Source organism: Cydia fagiglandana, chromosome Z, assembly GCF_963556715.1.
Source record: "Cydia fagiglandana chromosome Z, ilCydFagi1.1, whole genome shotgun sequence".
Taxonomy (NCBI): domain Eukaryota; kingdom Metazoa; phylum Arthropoda; class Insecta; order Lepidoptera; family Tortricidae; genus Cydia; species Cydia fagiglandana.
The window spans coordinates 38,473,350-38,490,518 of NC_085959.1; the positions used below are offsets into that span (position 1 = coordinate 38,473,350).

The following is a 17,169-nucleotide window of genomic DNA, read 5'->3' on the forward strand; positions in this document are numbered from 1 at the left end:
TAGTGTGCAGTCTATATTATACAGTTCTCCAGTTAATACTACAATGGTTGTGGAAACTAACCTGCTTAACGGACACATTTGTAGCAGCGGTAGTGGTGGAGTCCTCATAGCTGAGTCCGGCCTCGGACAGTTTCTTGAGGATCTGTCGTAGGATCACGCGGAACGCGTCGCGTGCTGGCCCTAGCTGGTCGGGCGACACTGCGGATGTTTCGTTTATTTTAATCCAATATCAGGGATGAACTTTACAGAAATATTTATTTAAAATAAAAAACCTTATTAACATTTGTCATATGTCCTGTGGCCCCACACTAGGCTAGGCTTGTCAAGTGGTAGCCGGATTCGTAACGTACAGCCAAAGATTAGTGAACGTTATTAAAAGAGAAGCATGTCTCATAGGTAATGTAATAATTAAAGATATTAAGTATTCCATTTGGTATTATTCAGAGCCCACTGTGTCCCACTGCTGGGCAAAGGCCTCCCCCCTCTTCCTCCACTCGTCTTTATTTAGAGCAATATCTGGCCAGCCTCTCAAGAAGGAGTCCAAGTTATCCCGCCATCGCCGACGAGGCCTGCCGGCTCCCCGGTTAGACTCGTGGGGCTCCCACTCTGTGGTTAACTTGGCCCACAAGTCGTCCGGCATTCGGCAGACATGACCAGCCCAGTCCCATTTTAACTTGGCCGCTTTCCGAGCTACGTCCATTATTCGAGTCTTAGAGCGCAGGGTGGTGTTTCGGACTCGATCCCTTAATTTTACACCTAATATGCTGCGCTCCATAGCTCTCTGGCAAACCCCGAGTTTGGACTTCTGAGCTTCCGTCAATGACCAGGTCTGAGCACCATAGGTGAGAACTGGAAGTACGCACATGTCCATGAGCCTACGCTTGAGTGATAGAGGTAGGTCTCCCTTATTCAGGTGTTTCATTGACCAATAGCTCTTCCAGGCGTTTTCGGTGCGTCTTTGGACTTCTTTCTCCTGTCGCGCCTGGAAAGAGACTATTTGGCCAAGATAAAGGTATTCTTGGACATATGCGATGTGTGCTCCGTTTATCTCAATCCTACGTTTTCAATTCCATTTATACCTAATTGAAAATATTCAGTTGAAATACTTACAGTTTGAAGCGTTGACAGTGATAAAATGCGCGGATAAGCACGCAAAACATGTGTAGAAGAGATCGTATCTTTCAGCATGGTTCTGAAACTCGTTTTCACTGTTAACAAAAAATAAATGTTAATAATACTCATAAACGTAAGTGTAAGCCCTGAGTGGACGCTCGAGTTGGGCGTGCAGCGGGGCGGGGCGTGCGGCGTGCATGTTAAACAAATGCAAACGTATAGGAGCGGCCTTAGTGCACGCTGCTCAAATCACTTGTGAGCCCGACGCCACGCTGCACGCCTCGCCGAACGCTCCGCTCCGAGCGTCCACTCAGGCCTTACACTTAGACAGTACAGTCACCTGCAGTAAAATCTTGCGTGGGGAAGTGCGCAATTGTTATTATATTTGGCAAATATTGATATATTTCCCAAAATTTACAACTGTTCTTGTGTAAAAAATAACATCGCACTTAAGACTTTTAGATATGTCTGAAAATAACTTGAAAACTTAAATTTCTAAGGGCCACTTGCACCATTCTCTAACCCGGGGTTAACCAGTTAAACATGGAGTTACCATGCCACAAGCACAATTACACTGGGTTAACAGTTTAACTGCTTAATCCCGGATTAGTGGGATGGTACAAATGAGAAGAATCTTTGCATAAAATTGCCTTAAGGCCTAAAATAAGGGTAACTAACTCGCTAAGCGCGTGGCATTACGTTTATAATGATTCGCAATCAGCAATATATCAGATTCAGAGTCAGATTTTATTAAAATTTCAGAAATGTCAATTAATTTGTAGGTTTATAATTAACTGAGTCTAGGTGTCTTTCGGTCCGTGAGCTCGGCGTCGGCGAAAGCTGGCGTGATACCACTCTGGACCGATCATAGTGGAGTGCTCTTGTGTTGGAGGCCAAGACTCATTTTGGGTCACCGCACCAACCAAGTAAGTAAGTAAGTAAGTAAGGTGCCTTTTGGTAAGCACATTAAGCATGGTAAGCACAAAGCAGAAGCAGCAAGAGTAGTTCAATTATAAAATTAACATTCTAACATGCTGATCGAGAACCCTATTCATACTAATCTGTCTATGCTAACTTTGCATGAACTTGAACAGAACAAAGGGAGTATCATTATATACATTATATTTTCATACGAAGACAAAATGACAATAAACTTTTTCTATACTATTCTATTCATTGCCACTCTTCCTCCTTGCAAATGCAATGCATAGTTAGCTTGGTCAGACTTTATAATTTCGTAAGCTTAACACCGATTTGAATGCATTCAGCGAAATCTTGCTCAGCACAGGGAGGACTGGATAGGGAGAGGGGAGGCCTTAGCCCAGCAGTGGGACACACACATAGGCCAATAAAAAAAACATGTGGACTGTGGTAGGGTGTAGAAAGTCTATGCAAAGTATGGTTAATTACGAGTTACACTAATTGCCACAGAGTAGGTATTCATGCATTTCATTAGATTTGGAGGATAAAAGGTTTCATCATATTGAGCAATAATGACTCATTGTATTACATTAATTTTTATTATCACAAATACATCTGTAACTGTTCTGCAAGGCACTCTCATTTCTTCCCATGGGTTTATTTTGGGAGTATGAGTTAAGTCATAGCCTTATAAGGGGTCGTCCAGAAATCATGTGATCATATTTGGCCTATTTTTACCCCCTCCACCCACAACAATCACATGATTTCTGGCCGCCCATATTATTTTTACTCATTTCAAAACAGGCAAAATCACCCCCATTTTATCTACCTCCCTCCCTGTATGATTCACACTTGAGAATGTGCTAGCTTTTTAAGATGGTTATAAATAGTGCTCAGGTTATAAAAAGGGCCCAGCCAACATGAATGTACATAGAAAGCTCTAGGTATACTACAATTCTCTGCTTGGGATGGTATTCCACCTATCCAATTTTTTTGTGCAATGTGCATTGCGTCTCACTCTCTTATTAGGCAAGATGTGAGACGCAAACTCATTGGCACAAGAAATTAGAGCGGTAGAATACCACCCTTACTGAGACTACAAAATGCTATTTAAAAGTTCTGTTTTAAAGTTAGATTTGCTTATTAGAGTTAGATTTTGTTATAAAAGAATATACAAATAGAAATATTGTTTAGTAACTAATGACAAACCGAATATGTTGAAATAATAAATCTTTTTACAATATACAGTAAGGATATTAATATCTATAATTATTTAAAAGATCTGATACAATAGAAATTTTCTTAAAAAAAGCTGTTGAATAATTCACATGCGAGTAATATCTGTTTTCTAGCCGCTTTATTGAGATTAAATTAGTATTTATAGTGTAAAATCGTATGCCCAAAAAACCGCATACGAATGGAATAGCGGCTTATTGATATTAGCTTCTCTAGAATGTCGTACTACCGAAAAAAAATCGCCAAATCACAATTCGATCAATATCGTTCAATAACCTGGACATATAGGACTAAAATTCACTTAAAACTGTCAGGGAATTAAAAATAATCGTAATTTGCTGAATAATGGTAAGGTGAATCAAAATTAGGACGGTAGTATTATTATACAGACACGCAGTCTCACCTTTTGAGGATGGATTGTATTATTTCTGCAGCATCATTTTTGTCGAAAAATGGGCCGTACAAAGCTGTTAATATCGGTTTAACTGTAGTAGACCACTCGATATTCCCTCCCGAAGCGGCCATTATCGCACAAATATTTTCTTTTTCGAGTTCTTCTTACATTTGCTGTACGTATTTCTGTGATTTCTGTCCTGTCACTTTGGTAGATATACTCTGTCTATGGTCACTGGCACAGATAATGCCAGAAACACCTAGGTACGACACCATTTGCGTAAATTGTTTATGGTTTACGCATATTATACTACTCTTTGGTTTACGCACTGGGCTGAGAAAATCGAAGTTCGCAAATTAAATGGCGGGGATTTTTCTCTGTCACTCTAATTACGCCTTCATTGGAGTAAAAGAGCAAGATCCCCGCAATTTGCGAATATCGGTTTTTGCGGTAGCCGCTCTGGATCCGAACCAAATCCAAATAGAATGGTGTTTTTTAAATTATTTAAAATGGATAATTCTTATTAATAATTAAATAGTTATAAGAACAAAGAACGAGACTTTTACAAAATCACGAAAATCTTTTCGATATCTGCCTCTCTATCGCTCTTCCATATTCGAGCGACAGACAGGCAAATAAAGAAATTTAAATTTTACTAATTTTTAATATAACTAGCCACCCTAAACTAAAAATAAATTCTATTCACTTATAAACAGAAATAATTTTAGTTTAAGGTGTCAATAACTGGCCACCCTCCAATAACTAGCCACCTTATACTAAAATGAATTCTGAGGGCCCACCGCGAATGACGTCAAGTGGTTTGACGTGGTGCTTCTCTGTCGCACTTGTAAATTCGTACGTAAGTGGGACAGGGAGGCAACACGTCGAACGTGGTTCGCGGTAGGCCCTCTGTTTATAGGTGAATAGAAGTAATTTTTAGTATAAGGTGGCCAGCAATTGTCGAATTAGGCATGAGAAGAGAGCAAGTGATTTTGTATTTATTTTGGTAATAGCAGAGAGGATAGAGTTATAATATATAATAGGTATTAAATGCTTAATGAAATAACGCCCTGATCTAGGTTGGTCTAAAAGCTTATGATATGATCCTACATAGGAGTGGGATGGGATGATTTTGTCCTGAATGTACTTTTTTCACTAAATCCTAATCAGTAGGGGTTAGAGAATGGTAAATAATACTATCAGCCATAGTTAAAATAAATTTATTCATTGTTTGTTTCAATACATTTCAAGCTAAAAATAGTCTACAATGAATCAATGCATCAACAGTTTTGTCAATATTCTCTGCCATCCTAAAAACATGTATGTACAGGAGTCTAGCACATATACAGCTTCTTTTAGGCCAGCATTATCAAGAACTTAATAATCATATCTAGTTCTTTTAGTAGAACTTTCATCATCATCTGGTTTTTCTTCTGCTGGCAACACTTTCATACGAACTCCACACACCTCCGCTCCATGCAAAGTCTTGATAGCTTCATTTGCTGCTTCAACAGATGCATAACGGGCATACCCAACAGTCTTGTTCGGTAATGTGTAGACATTGATAAGGTCACCAAAACGACAGAATATGTCACGCAATACAGTCAAAGGCGGGGGTTGTGGTTTGCAAATCAAAAAGCATCTTTTGGCTACTTTGCTGTCTATGTCGGCCAGGTCTTTTATAGAGGGTAGTTTTACGCTGCAATAATTTAAGTCGGTGCTGTCTGGTATAGTTTGATTCGACATGCCTGCCGTAGCCATCTTGATCAACTTGGAAGCTTCTGAGATAGCTTCAGCCAATTGAGCCAAGTCAGGAGAAGTTGACTTCGCTGTGGTGGCCATAACATTTTTCAGATTGGTTACAGCATCAGGTATGTTGTTAAACTTTTGTTCATGCGGCTCAAATTTTGAGTTGTCTGGTTTAACAAATATCTTTAAGCCTGGTGGGTACTCAAACTTGTTGAGCTTATCAACTGCATAAGCTGCAGACACAGGGTTTGAATATTGAACTGTCCCTTTACCAAAGTTTCTTACCAAGTCCACAAAGTACTGGCACTTGACCATGCCTGGGACTATATCGAAGAACCTCTCTACGTGCAACTGTGTGAGGTACGGGCAGCACATAAAGCTAATGCTAGTATAACCATCCGGCCGCACATTCATCATAGAGACTAATGAATTTCTCATGTTTGAAGACGACCGAGCTAGAGAACTAATGTTAGACTCAAATGCTGTCTCCTGCCGTCTGTGGTACCCCTTAGGCATGGCAAAGATGGCTCTATACTTCTTGTCACATTTCTCAAATGCTGTGGCTGCTTCGGAAAACTTTCTGAACTTAACATAAGCAAACCCCTTAGAGTCTCCACTGGATCTGTCTCTCTGAATGTTTATTGACTCAATTTCGCCATACTGGCCAAAGTCTTCCTGCAAGACATCTTCGTTGGAGGTTTTTGGTATGTTCAAGAACAGTCTCTTGTATTTTTCGTGGTCTTGATCGTCAGATTCGATCTCCGAGCGGTTGGCGGCGACCATAACTTTTAACGGGCGGCTCGCGTTCGGCAAGACTTTGAAATTCATTTCTTCTAAAGCCCGTGCTGCTTCAGAGGTTTTATTAAATTTAATGTAGACGATACCTTTGGGATCCCCAGTGTTATGGTCGCGGGGCATTCTGATGTCTTCAATGGTCCCAAATTTTGAGAATGATTGTCTAAAATCATCTTCACTCAATCGTTTTTCGCAAACTATAAACAACCTGGAGTACGTTGGGTGGTCTTCTGACCCGTCGTCGCCTCGTCCGTGTTTCCGACGATGTTCCATTGTAATAAATTAACGTAATGTTGCTCTTAGGGTAGTTTTAGTTTATAAGTCACGCTAGAAGTTAACGGCAGCGATAATAACCAATATCCGATAAAAAATAGTACTTTAAAGTAAATTATCGATAAAATTAACTTCAGCACACACATGTAACAAATCAAGATGTTAAAAGGACAAGAGAAAGTATTCCTATTTATATACAAAGCGCCACGCCATTCGGCATTTGCGAACAGTGATGTAGTTTTGTAGTTTACGCTGTGCTGTGATGGATGCCCTACCACAAACAAACGTCAAAAGGACATTTTTTTTATTTTCTAAGTGTTGCCCGACCAGTTTAAAAAAATCCTTAAATGCTGCAAATAATGAGGTCAAAATGACTAAAGCTTAACGCAGATAAGATGACGCTGCAATCGTTTAAAAATCATGTGATTAGATATGAGAAACCCAAAGAAACATGAACCGTAGACTTTTGGGTTCCTAACACTTAGAACCATTTATTGGGTTTGTGGGGTTTTAACCTCAGGTGTAATAAGTTTTACAAAATAATCGACTTTTAATCTCGAACGTTTATTTCATGTTTATTGAGTGTCTTTGGCAAACCAACTTGTTTTATTTTTTTTACACTTGGTAGCATATTTCGTTTCTATAGGGAATACTAGGCAAAGCTCTGCGTAGGTGGCACATACAGTAAACAAACCTAATTGACATCATCAATGACACATCACACGTCACGTCAATCACATGGCCTACCGCGAAACATGACAATCGAAAGTTCGATTTCTGCCTCTCTATCACTCTTGCTTATTCGATCGAAAGAGAGGCAGATAAAGAAATCCCGATTTTCGCGTTTCGTGGCAGACCAATTGTAAACAAACCGCCTTGGTTCATCAATGTCATAGTGAAAACTTGTCAAAAAACTGTTTAAGGCCTAGTATGTATACTTGGTTAAGCAAATCTTGTCAGTAGAAAAACGCGCGAAATTCATATTTTCTATGGGACGATAACTATTCGCGCCTCCATTTTTTAAATTTGCCGCCTTTTTTCTACTGACATGATTTGCCTGATCATCTATATAAGTTACTCTATGGTTTACTAAACAAATTAGTGCGGCACTCTGGCGGTAGAGCATTGCAGTAACGCCAAGCGCGCACCACGATTTTAATTTTTGCGACACGATTTTAGAATCGCGCTGTAATTTATCGCAGAAAATTCAGTGCGCGCACTGCGATGAAAAAGTGCATACAGCTTCGTCTGCTGTAATTCACTTTGCGACAATCGCGTCGCGCGCTGTCGCGGAAAAATGTAACAAATCACAATTTTAAAATCGCTGCGATTTTTTTGTCGCATATGCGCGCACCGCCTTATAAACCCATACGTTACATTTCTGCGACTAAATTATCGCGCGACAAAAAATCGTGGTGCGCGCTTGGCTTAATACTCCCTGTTGCCTCTAACTAATCAATTCTAATAAAATAACATTATACAATAACGTACGATTTTATTATAAGTCTAGCAACTCTGACCATAACGTCAAATAATCAATATTTGTTTCTTTTCATACATTTGATTATGCGATGTTGTTGGCCAACTTGGTTAAATTTAATAATTGAAAAAGATGTTTTTTCAAAGATTTTCTTCATAATTTTACTCTCCTTCATGACTGAGTGTATCGAATCTGTGCATTGCTGGTGTTGCCATACTTTCAATCGGAATCGGTATGTATATATCGATTGTTTTTTACATGAATAGTTAAGGCCAACTCGTCGATATATTTTATGTATAGGTACACGTTTGTAGTGAGTACATAACGTGAGAAGTGAGAACAAAGAGTAGTAGTATAATACGGGTGGTCTTCTGACCTCTCGTCGCCTCGTCCGTGTTTCTGCCGATGTTCCATTGTAATAATCTGCTTGACCAAGTATAAGTATATCGTCTCAGAAAATTTGATCTGCGCGCCTTTTCTACCGACAAGATTTGCTTGACCATCTAAATATATTTATATAGGACAGTCGTTGGCCATTCAAGCGCAAATAATGTAATATTATATTTGCGCTTTGCACATTGTATAAGTACAATGTGTCCCTAGCCCATGTTAAATAATTAAAACTATTTATACGAAATACTATTATGTTCTCTGCTTATATTCTACTTGAAATGGAAACATTTATAGTCAGTTAAAAAAAAACCGGCCAAGTGCGAGTTGGACTCGCGCACGGAGGGTTCCGTACCATTAGGCAAGAAACGGCAAAAAAAAACTGATGGCCTAGCGATAAGAGCGTGCGACTTTCATTCCGAAGGTCTCGGGTTCAAAGTGTTCAAACCAAGTTCAAACCCCTTGGAACTTATGTACGAAATATCATTTGATAATTACTTACCAGTTGCATTTCGGTGAAGGAAAACATCGTGAGGAAACCGGACTTATCCCAATAAGGCCTAGTTATCCCCTCTGGGTTTAAAGGTCAGATGGCAGTCGCTTTCCTAAAAACTAATAGGTACCTACTAGTGCCTCCTAGTCTTAGAGAATATAACCAATGGAGACGCCATGTCTATAATTTTCGGTACAAAATAGTCTGCCGTTTTTTGCGGGGGAGGGGCACATCAAATGTATACGTAACGTCTACATAGCCATGTCAGATAAACGTCAGTCCATACATGTGTTTGACATGTGGTTGACCATTGGCCGCCTTTTTTCGACAGAGGGGAACGCCTGTTAATGACCACTCCGTTGGTTAAATAAAAACTTTATGATTTATGATTTATATTGTCTAAGCTCCTAGTGCCTATCTCGGGATTAGTGGTCAAGTGGACCCCAGGCTCCCATGAGCCGAGGCAAAATGCCGGGATAACGCGCAGAAGAAGAAGAGGAAGAAGAAGGAGACGCAAAAAACAGAAAAAAATTGCACATTGGTTTTAGTTTCTTTTTGTTATAGCGGCAACAGAAATAAATCATCTGTGAAAATTTCACCTGCCTAGCTATCACAGTTCATGAAATACAGCCTGGTGAAAGACAGACAGACGGACAGAGGAGCAAAGAGTAGTATAATAATTATATGGGGGAGCAGGGGGAGTCTTAGTAAAAGTTTTTAACCTTTGGGTACGGAACCCAAAAACTATCTCCCGTGCCAATTCTTAAGATTAGACGCTAACTGGATATTTGGACATTAAACGCAACCAGGAAAAACAATTAAATAAAAAGGAAAGCAAATAACATTAAAAACAATCGATTACATTGTATATCGATTTCACAGTAAAAGAGTAATCGACTTTTTATTTGTAACTTATAGAAAAAATATTTTTATTTAAAATAATGATATTTAAATACATATTTTGATTTGTTTATTTTATTTGTAAGCCTATCATATATATTGGTCAAAAAATGTTTAACAACAATTCTTTTTTTTTTCAGAAGATCGTTGAGTTCAAATATCGATATATTTTTTTTGGATAGCAACATTTAGCTTGTACTATTTATTTTGCTATGACATCGATGGCCCACAAAATCTACGATTTATGTTTTAAACTCTCTAATTACTAATTTACCATTTCAAAAGTCAGTTTGTTGCTTAGAAAACAATCAGCAATACTTACTATACGCGTAAATTAAATTATTGTGTGCGTTGGATTGTTTGTAACCTGTAAAAGATGCCTTCGTAAGCGACCCTGGTAGTCAGGCATGTCAAAGGCTCCGTGGCTTTGGTAGCAGTCGGTTCTCCTGCACTGCGTACTAAAACATTAATGTTTTCGCTCGGTCGTTGTGTTAATATTTGTGATAGTTCCATATTGAACAATAAAACCATGCTTGATTGAACGGGTGTGAATTTGCAATATATTCTAGTCTACTTCTTCCATAATTTACCCTCGTTTTTTGATTTTACGGACTTTGAAAAATATCTGTTAGTGCCATACAAAGGTAAGTTAGTGCGATTTTATGGTTTATTTTACTTGTTGTGATAATTTATTGATATGCAATTGGTCTCTTTTGTAGTTAATTATAACAGAATGTAATTAAAACTGGATTTTCTATGCTCTTCTTTAGTTGTTTTCTCTTGCCTCTTTTTGTTTAAAATTATAATATTAAGGATCTTTAAAAAGTTAATATACATATGATAATATTTGAAATATATATTGCTTTCTTGCGAATTTCTCTTTATGGTATTAGTGCTTGCAATGACAAATCTCTGTAGTCATTCCATGTACAGTAGTATTGTTTTTAAGACTATTTGAAGGATATGTTGTGATTAAAATAACTTATTTACTTGTCTGTATACTTAGATAGTGCAATATGAAACATTGGGTCTTATTTTGCACACCAATCAAGGTTGAAATTTGATACCATCATTGTCAACTTAGAAAAATATACCTAGGTGTTTTAAGATGTCCGAATAGAAGTTATTTAAATCTTACTACTATTTGGACACCTTGGATAATTCTTACTGTTATAATTGATAGTGACAACCAAAATTAATTGCAAAAAAAGAATCTAACATCTATATTGTATTGTTACTAGTATGGTTTACTATGATGGTACCTGTGGTAGTAGTTAGTGAGTTTTGGTTGTAAACATAAGATTTATTTTATAATTATACATCATGTACGAAATACTTTTACTTCCGCAGTGCAAACGCGAATTGGTTTTATTGTAGTTACCCAAAGGCCTGATGTCGGTTTCCATATTAAACTTTGATATAATGATATAAAATTAGTCAAATTTATTCTGTATACAATTCCAAATAAATTGCTGCATGTATATTGGGCCTTATATTTAACTAGTATGCTAAATTGATTTACAATTGATATCCAAAAACTTAAGAAGTTATCATCTATGTAAAATAAATAGAGTTAGACCGAGCTAATTATGCATGGCACGCGGCAATGTTGTCAGTAGTGTCAAATTGCTATGAAAATATGAGGTTTACTGTGACACTCCTTCCCTTTGTTCTATTCAAGATGATGCAAAGTTAGCTTGGATGGACTTTTATGTCAATGCATTGCAATATTATGGCACCATCGAGCTGATCTCATGATAGACCCCGGAGGTGGTCAAGGTAGTCTATGGAAAAAAAACTCTTCAACCTAATTAGTAAAATATTATGTTTGGGTTTCGTTTGTTAGAATTGAAGGGATATTTACAAAAACAACATAACTGACTACACTGGTTGACACCTGAATCGATTAACAATGTTCTTCAAAAAGTGTCAACTGCTCTAAGCAGTTATGTTGTTTTTGTAAACATCCCTTCAATTGTAATGATGCTATTACTTGACTGTTAAAAGAAAATACATTCAGTCAGCGATAGTAGCTTGTATCGAAAATGGAATTTTTGACAAAGAACTTATTTAAGTTAAAATATTTAATATGTCTGAGTCACTCAAAAGTTTTGTTATTAAGGCACTGGTCCCACCGCGAACTAGTAAGCTATGAGCTATCGGCTATAAACACGAACAAAAGATAAGCACTCCCGTGTAAATAAAAGAGACACGGCGATATTTCTAGCCCACCGCTGGGCGAGTAACTATAAATATCGCCGTGTCTCTTTTATTTACACGGGAGTGCTTATCTTTTGTTTGTGTTTATAGCCGATAGCTCATAGCTTACTAGCTCGCGGTGGGACCAGTGCCTAAAGTGTAGGTCATTTTCATTTCATTAACTGCCAAGTGAGTTAAATAAATACTGCTCAGCAAATGTCAGAATACTGAAACATAAATTATTTTCTTCCAGCGCCACCATGTTCAGCGACTCATTTGAGAGACGGCTGATCCAGCAATGCAGCCCCGTCGGCAGGAAGTCACTGGTCATGAGGTCCGAGAGGATGGACAGGTTCGTGCCTCTCAGGCGGGGGCAGAATTGGCAGACCAGCTTTCAAGGTATGTAACTTACACATTAGAGCGATCCATGTTATCTGGTTTAGAGAATTATGGAAATTATGGAATTGTAATATGGTATGGTATTAAATTTGTATGAATGCTAGTTGCCTAGCAGTAAGAGTGTGCAACTTTCAATCTGGACGTCGCGGGTTTAAACCCCGGCGTACCAATGAGTTTTTCGGAACTTAAATACGAAATATCATTAGATATTTACCAGTCGCTTTTCGGTGACGGAAAACATCGTGAGGAAAACGCTAATAAGGCCTAGTTTCCTCTCTGGGCTTTCGTAAAAACTTGTGCCTACGTCAATTCATGGGATTAATTTTCAAGCGTATATAATTGTGAACCCCAGGTTCCCATGAGCCATGGCAAAATGCCGGGATAACGCTAGGAAGAAGATAGAACTGGTATGTGCAAAAGGGTTTCTGGTACTGTTTTATATAGAAAATTAGTACAGGAAGCATATCCCATCCTAGTCTGGTATGGTCAAGTTCACAAACAAACCAATGTTCCATGTTGCCGGCCAACGAGTTGACAAACATCTGCAAGCCTATTATGGATCGCTTTATCCACATTTATCCACGGGATAAAACAACTGTCACTTTTTAACTCTGCGGGATAGAAAGGGACGGACACCGTTTTATCACGCTGTCACGTAGACAAATACGACCATCATATCCATACTGAACAAAGGATGCTTGGTTATCAAGATATTTTTGAGCATCTTGGCCAATCCGATATGTTTTTATTTTTACGTCATTGAGTGATATGTAGCAGAAGATTTCTTTTGAAGCTTTTCCTTTACACCTACCTAACAACCTACTAAGGAATTAAAAAGGTCGTAAAGTGTATTCGGGTAATTACGAACGTCAGGTGATATGAAAACGGATAATATTATAGTTATGGGTGATTTTTACAATTACAATGTAATTTAATTACAATGTTATTAAGTTATGATCTCTTTAATGTAGGTATTTTTACTTCGTAAACAGACCTGTGCTGTGACTAATTATAGTCCATATTTAAGGAAACATTAAACTGCAAATTCCTGTTATTTCAGTGTCCGGTTAGGTATGACATTTAATGCAATAATTTCCCTTTATTATTGTAAAGGTAAACAATGATATAGCACTCTATCCTCGTGCCGCCCAGTGTGCATTAGGATGTACACTTAGTTTCGATGGAATCTCGACCTTAATTAAAAACGAAGTAGGTTAGCATTTCATTTGTCGTAGTATTTCCGAACAAATGAAATTCAACCTAATTGAAAATACAACAAGATTCAAACTTCCTTGGCTATAATTTTGTATGGTGGGCGGCACGAGGCTGTTGTTTTACCAGACATCGTAAATTTTATAGCATTTTCGGTGCAGCGGAGTGGCGTTCACGGAATCGGTATAAACAATTTCAACCCTAATGATTAATTAACGTCAATTACGTTAATATTAACATTAATTTACCATTTTAGTAGGAATTATCTATACCAATTCCGTAACACCACTCCGCTGTACCAAAAATGATATACGTATAAGTTCGATTATCTCTAAAACCACGAAACTTTTACCTATAAGTGCTTTTTCTGGACCAGCCTAAGGTGCCCTGCCGATGGTTAGAAGGTTGTCCATTAATTACTAGACACCCTGTATATCTCAGTGACCAAGGTGCTCACAAATATTATCAAGTCGCTAGAGTGCGTGTTCAGATATATTTGAGCACCTCAGCCGCTCCGATATATCGGTCAGCGACTGTACCACCGTCCGATGATCAGTTAAGAGAGTTGCTGTTTATACCATCGCTGATACAATTTGTTATATTCACTATTCGTAATCCTTATTCCAAATACATAAGATTCACTGATGGTCAGTTAAGTGTACAATGCTTAGCTCTGAAGTGCGAACGTTGAAAGCGAATAAAAAAACGAATAATGACCAATCAATACGAAGGCCATTAGGTAGCCAGTACGGTAGTGGGCAAAAACTACTCATTAAGTTTATTTTAAAATTTCAACTAATCATCACCATTATTGTTGGCAAAGTTAGTTTTGCGGTCCAAGTTGCCGTAGGCTATATGTATGTATATCTGTAGGTACAGAACAACCGTTACTGTTACAATAGCATCACGGTCTAAAAGCAAATACAGGTGCGCCTGAGGGACAGAGCATACGCAATGCGACGAAATTAAAAACACCCTATAAATATTTCTGAGAACATACCAAAAATAACCTACGTAATTTAGCCGGGTTCATTGTTGCCCACCAATCTTTAATATTTCCATTATTTTTATACCAGACTGGGGAGCATTGAGAACTGCTCACTTTGTTTGGAAATATTCTTTCATTCATACACATAATTCACAATTGTGGACTGAAGTTCCTATCTTTGGTATCATCTTGGGTCGTATGATCGTCTCATTCGTTTTTCGTCAAGTTCTTAAATTAGTCCTATTCTGCTTTTGTCACTCATTCTATATTGAAAGCCACCGACGAGTGACGAAAGCAGAATAGGACTAATTTAAGAACTTGACGAAAAACGAATGGGACGACCCAAGACGATACCCTATCTTTGTTCTATTAATTAACTATTATTAATACTATTACTGTAATACCAAAGAATGAGACAATGAAGTGTATTGATTGGTCGTTGGTCGTTTCTGCCTTTTTTTATATAGTACAATTTATTTTTTACTGTCTATTGTAGATTTTGCGAGTGCGATTGTGAACGGAATTGGATTTGGTATTGGTGTATCATTATATTATCATCAAGTTGCTTAATTGAACTACACTTTTAAGAAATTGACTTCCATGAGCTAAAAAATAAAGGTGTTCTTTATAATACAGCGTGATCAATGATATTACTCTTAATAAATAATCTCTAAAATTACCCTTATTAGAGATTTTTTTTAACCCGAGAAAATATTTGGTCTTGGAAATTACGACGAATATTTTAGAGTTAAACAATCTACCTAAGTCTATACAAAGATTTAAAAAAAAATGTTCAAGAGTGTTCTATTTGTCGCTCCGGGCCTTCCAATCAAAGTTCAAAAAACTTGGAAAAACGGCGATCATAAACCATAGTTCACATTCAATATTAATGACAGCTTCATTATACACGGAATGCCCTGGACTAGCGTGTGTTATGCCCCTTAAACAAAGTCATTTAAAAATCATAGCGAATAAAAAAAACAAGAATGATTTTACTTAGCATGCACCCTTGGAGTGTAGGTACTAGAAGTAATGAAAAAAAATTTGTTCCGAAGTAAAAAAATAATCGGATAAATGCGAGTCGGACTCGCCCGCCGAGGGTTCCATACTTTTTAGTATTTGTTGTTATAGTGGCAACCAATTCATCATCTGTTTAATTTTAAAAAATTCAACTGTTTAAGCTATCACGGTTCATGAGATACAGCCTGGTGACAGACAGACAGACAGACGGACAGTAGTCTTAGTAATAGGGTACCCTTTGGGTACGGAACCCTAGAACGAGCCCCGGCACGCGTGGCCGTGGCCGTCATAAAGTTTGTACGATAGAAAATCCAAGTTTATAAAAACAAATAAATGGTTTTTATACGATATTAATGAATATTAGTCGCCCCATAAAAACCCTTTCGATCGCGTGCCACCAACAACCCTTTTACGGACACCCTTTCCATGTTATTTTTAACAAATAGTCATACATGATTGCCCTCAACTCATTAAGCAATCCTCATTAATGTAGATATGGTAAATTAGCGTGATTTCGTTTTGCGTGATAGTCTAATAGGAACCTATTAGGTAATGATTTAAAAAGTTTACGGTTCTTAACACAATAGGTTTCTTGGTTTTAAAGTTGGAGATATGGTTTAGTCATACAAATATCACAATAGAATAATTCAAGAATATGAATAGGCTTTAGTTTATTAACTAATTGTCGTGGCGTATAAGCATTTCAGGGAAGTACAAAAGATAAGCCTTGGGGCGCTTTAATAAAGATTGAGTCAGAGACAGAAAAATTACTTCAGTGCAGTATTTCTAATGAACTTTAAGGAAGTGTTTATGGTTTAGTAGATATTAGCCATTTTCAAAACTATCCCGCCTTCAAAGTTACCCAAATGCAACCTTTTTTTTTATAAAATGTAGATAACATTCTTGCATAACTATATATGATTGATATCAGCGATATAAGCCGTTTACGGCTAGAGCTGCAGGACTGTAAGAAATAAACATACCTACTCTATTACATGTATAATACCGTATTTGATCTACATTCGACTTATATTTCAAACTTTAACTTCGCAACCTAACTAACCACGCACCTAAACTCGTGTTATCCCTAACTATATTTAAACTTTTATGAATAGAGAGCGTGTAAGATTTCAATTCAACACACAACACAATCTTAGATAGAGAACTCGGCAACATAATTACTTAACCTCCTTTATTAACAAGTCGAAGCGCTCCAGTCTCAAGTTTCATCACTCTCAACGCTCCGCCGCGCGCGGTGTGAACGAGCCCTAATCCGCTCATTATAGCATTTTCGCACAGATTTCCGCCGCCGCAGAGCGTGGCCACATAAATATTGTAGTGCGATGCCCTCTGCCATCTTCTACGCTGTTAACTGATCTTAAACTTTAATGCCAAAGCATAAGGTTCACGGGTGGTTAAGTAGTTCAGTGCATGCCCTATGGGCCGCCAGCCGAGACGGGATCGCACAGTGAAAAAAATGTCTATGGTCTGTTGGTAACTTATCAGCAATGTTAATAATGGTCGAGGTTGGAAAATGTTCAATTTATAAATAAATAAATTTACGACATGAGATTTGACTTTTTGCATTCATAGCACTATATAGGTAC

At 37.7% G+C, this 17,169-nt stretch overlaps 3 protein-coding genes across 3 annotated transcripts in view; 1 reads left to right on the top strand and 2 right to left on the bottom strand.

Annotated features, from left to right (window-relative positions):
* The window catches only part of LOC134678132 (E3 ubiquitin-protein ligase UBR4), a 105,379-nt gene extending 101,526 nt beyond the window's left edge, over positions 1–3,853 (bottom strand). The window contains exons 1-3 of the mRNA XM_063536582.1: positions 3,674–3,853; positions 1,111–1,208; positions 62–198 (exon numbers count right to left, since the gene is read on the bottom strand). Of these exons, the coding sequence (XP_063392652.1) occupies positions 62–198; positions 1,111–1,208; positions 3,674–3,795 (357 nt within the window). The 5' untranslated portion in view covers positions 3,796–3,853. The remainder of the gene's footprint in view (positions 1–61; positions 199–1,110; positions 1,209–3,673) is intronic.
* A 1,015-nt stretch (positions 3,854–4,868) lies between these two features.
* LOC134679147 (RNA-binding protein 45-like) lies at positions 4,869–6,751 on the bottom strand. The gene has a single exon (XM_063538017.1). It carries the CDS (start codon positions 6,479–6,481, stop codon positions 5,042–5,044), a length of 1,440 nt encoding a protein of 479 aa, XP_063394087.1. The 5' UTR covers positions 6,482–6,751; the 3' UTR covers positions 4,869–5,041.
* Positions 6,752–9,955: 3,204 nt separating this feature from the next.
* Positions 9,956–17,169, top strand: part of LOC134678437 (fizzy-related protein homolog) — an 87,883-nt gene continuing 80,669 nt past the window's right edge. The window contains exons 1-2 of the mRNA XM_063537014.1: positions 9,956–10,388; positions 12,197–12,342. Of these exons, the coding sequence (XP_063393084.1) occupies positions 12,204–12,342 (139 nt within the window). The 5' untranslated portion in view covers positions 9,956–10,388; positions 12,197–12,203. The remainder of the gene's footprint in view (positions 10,389–12,196; positions 12,343–17,169) is intronic.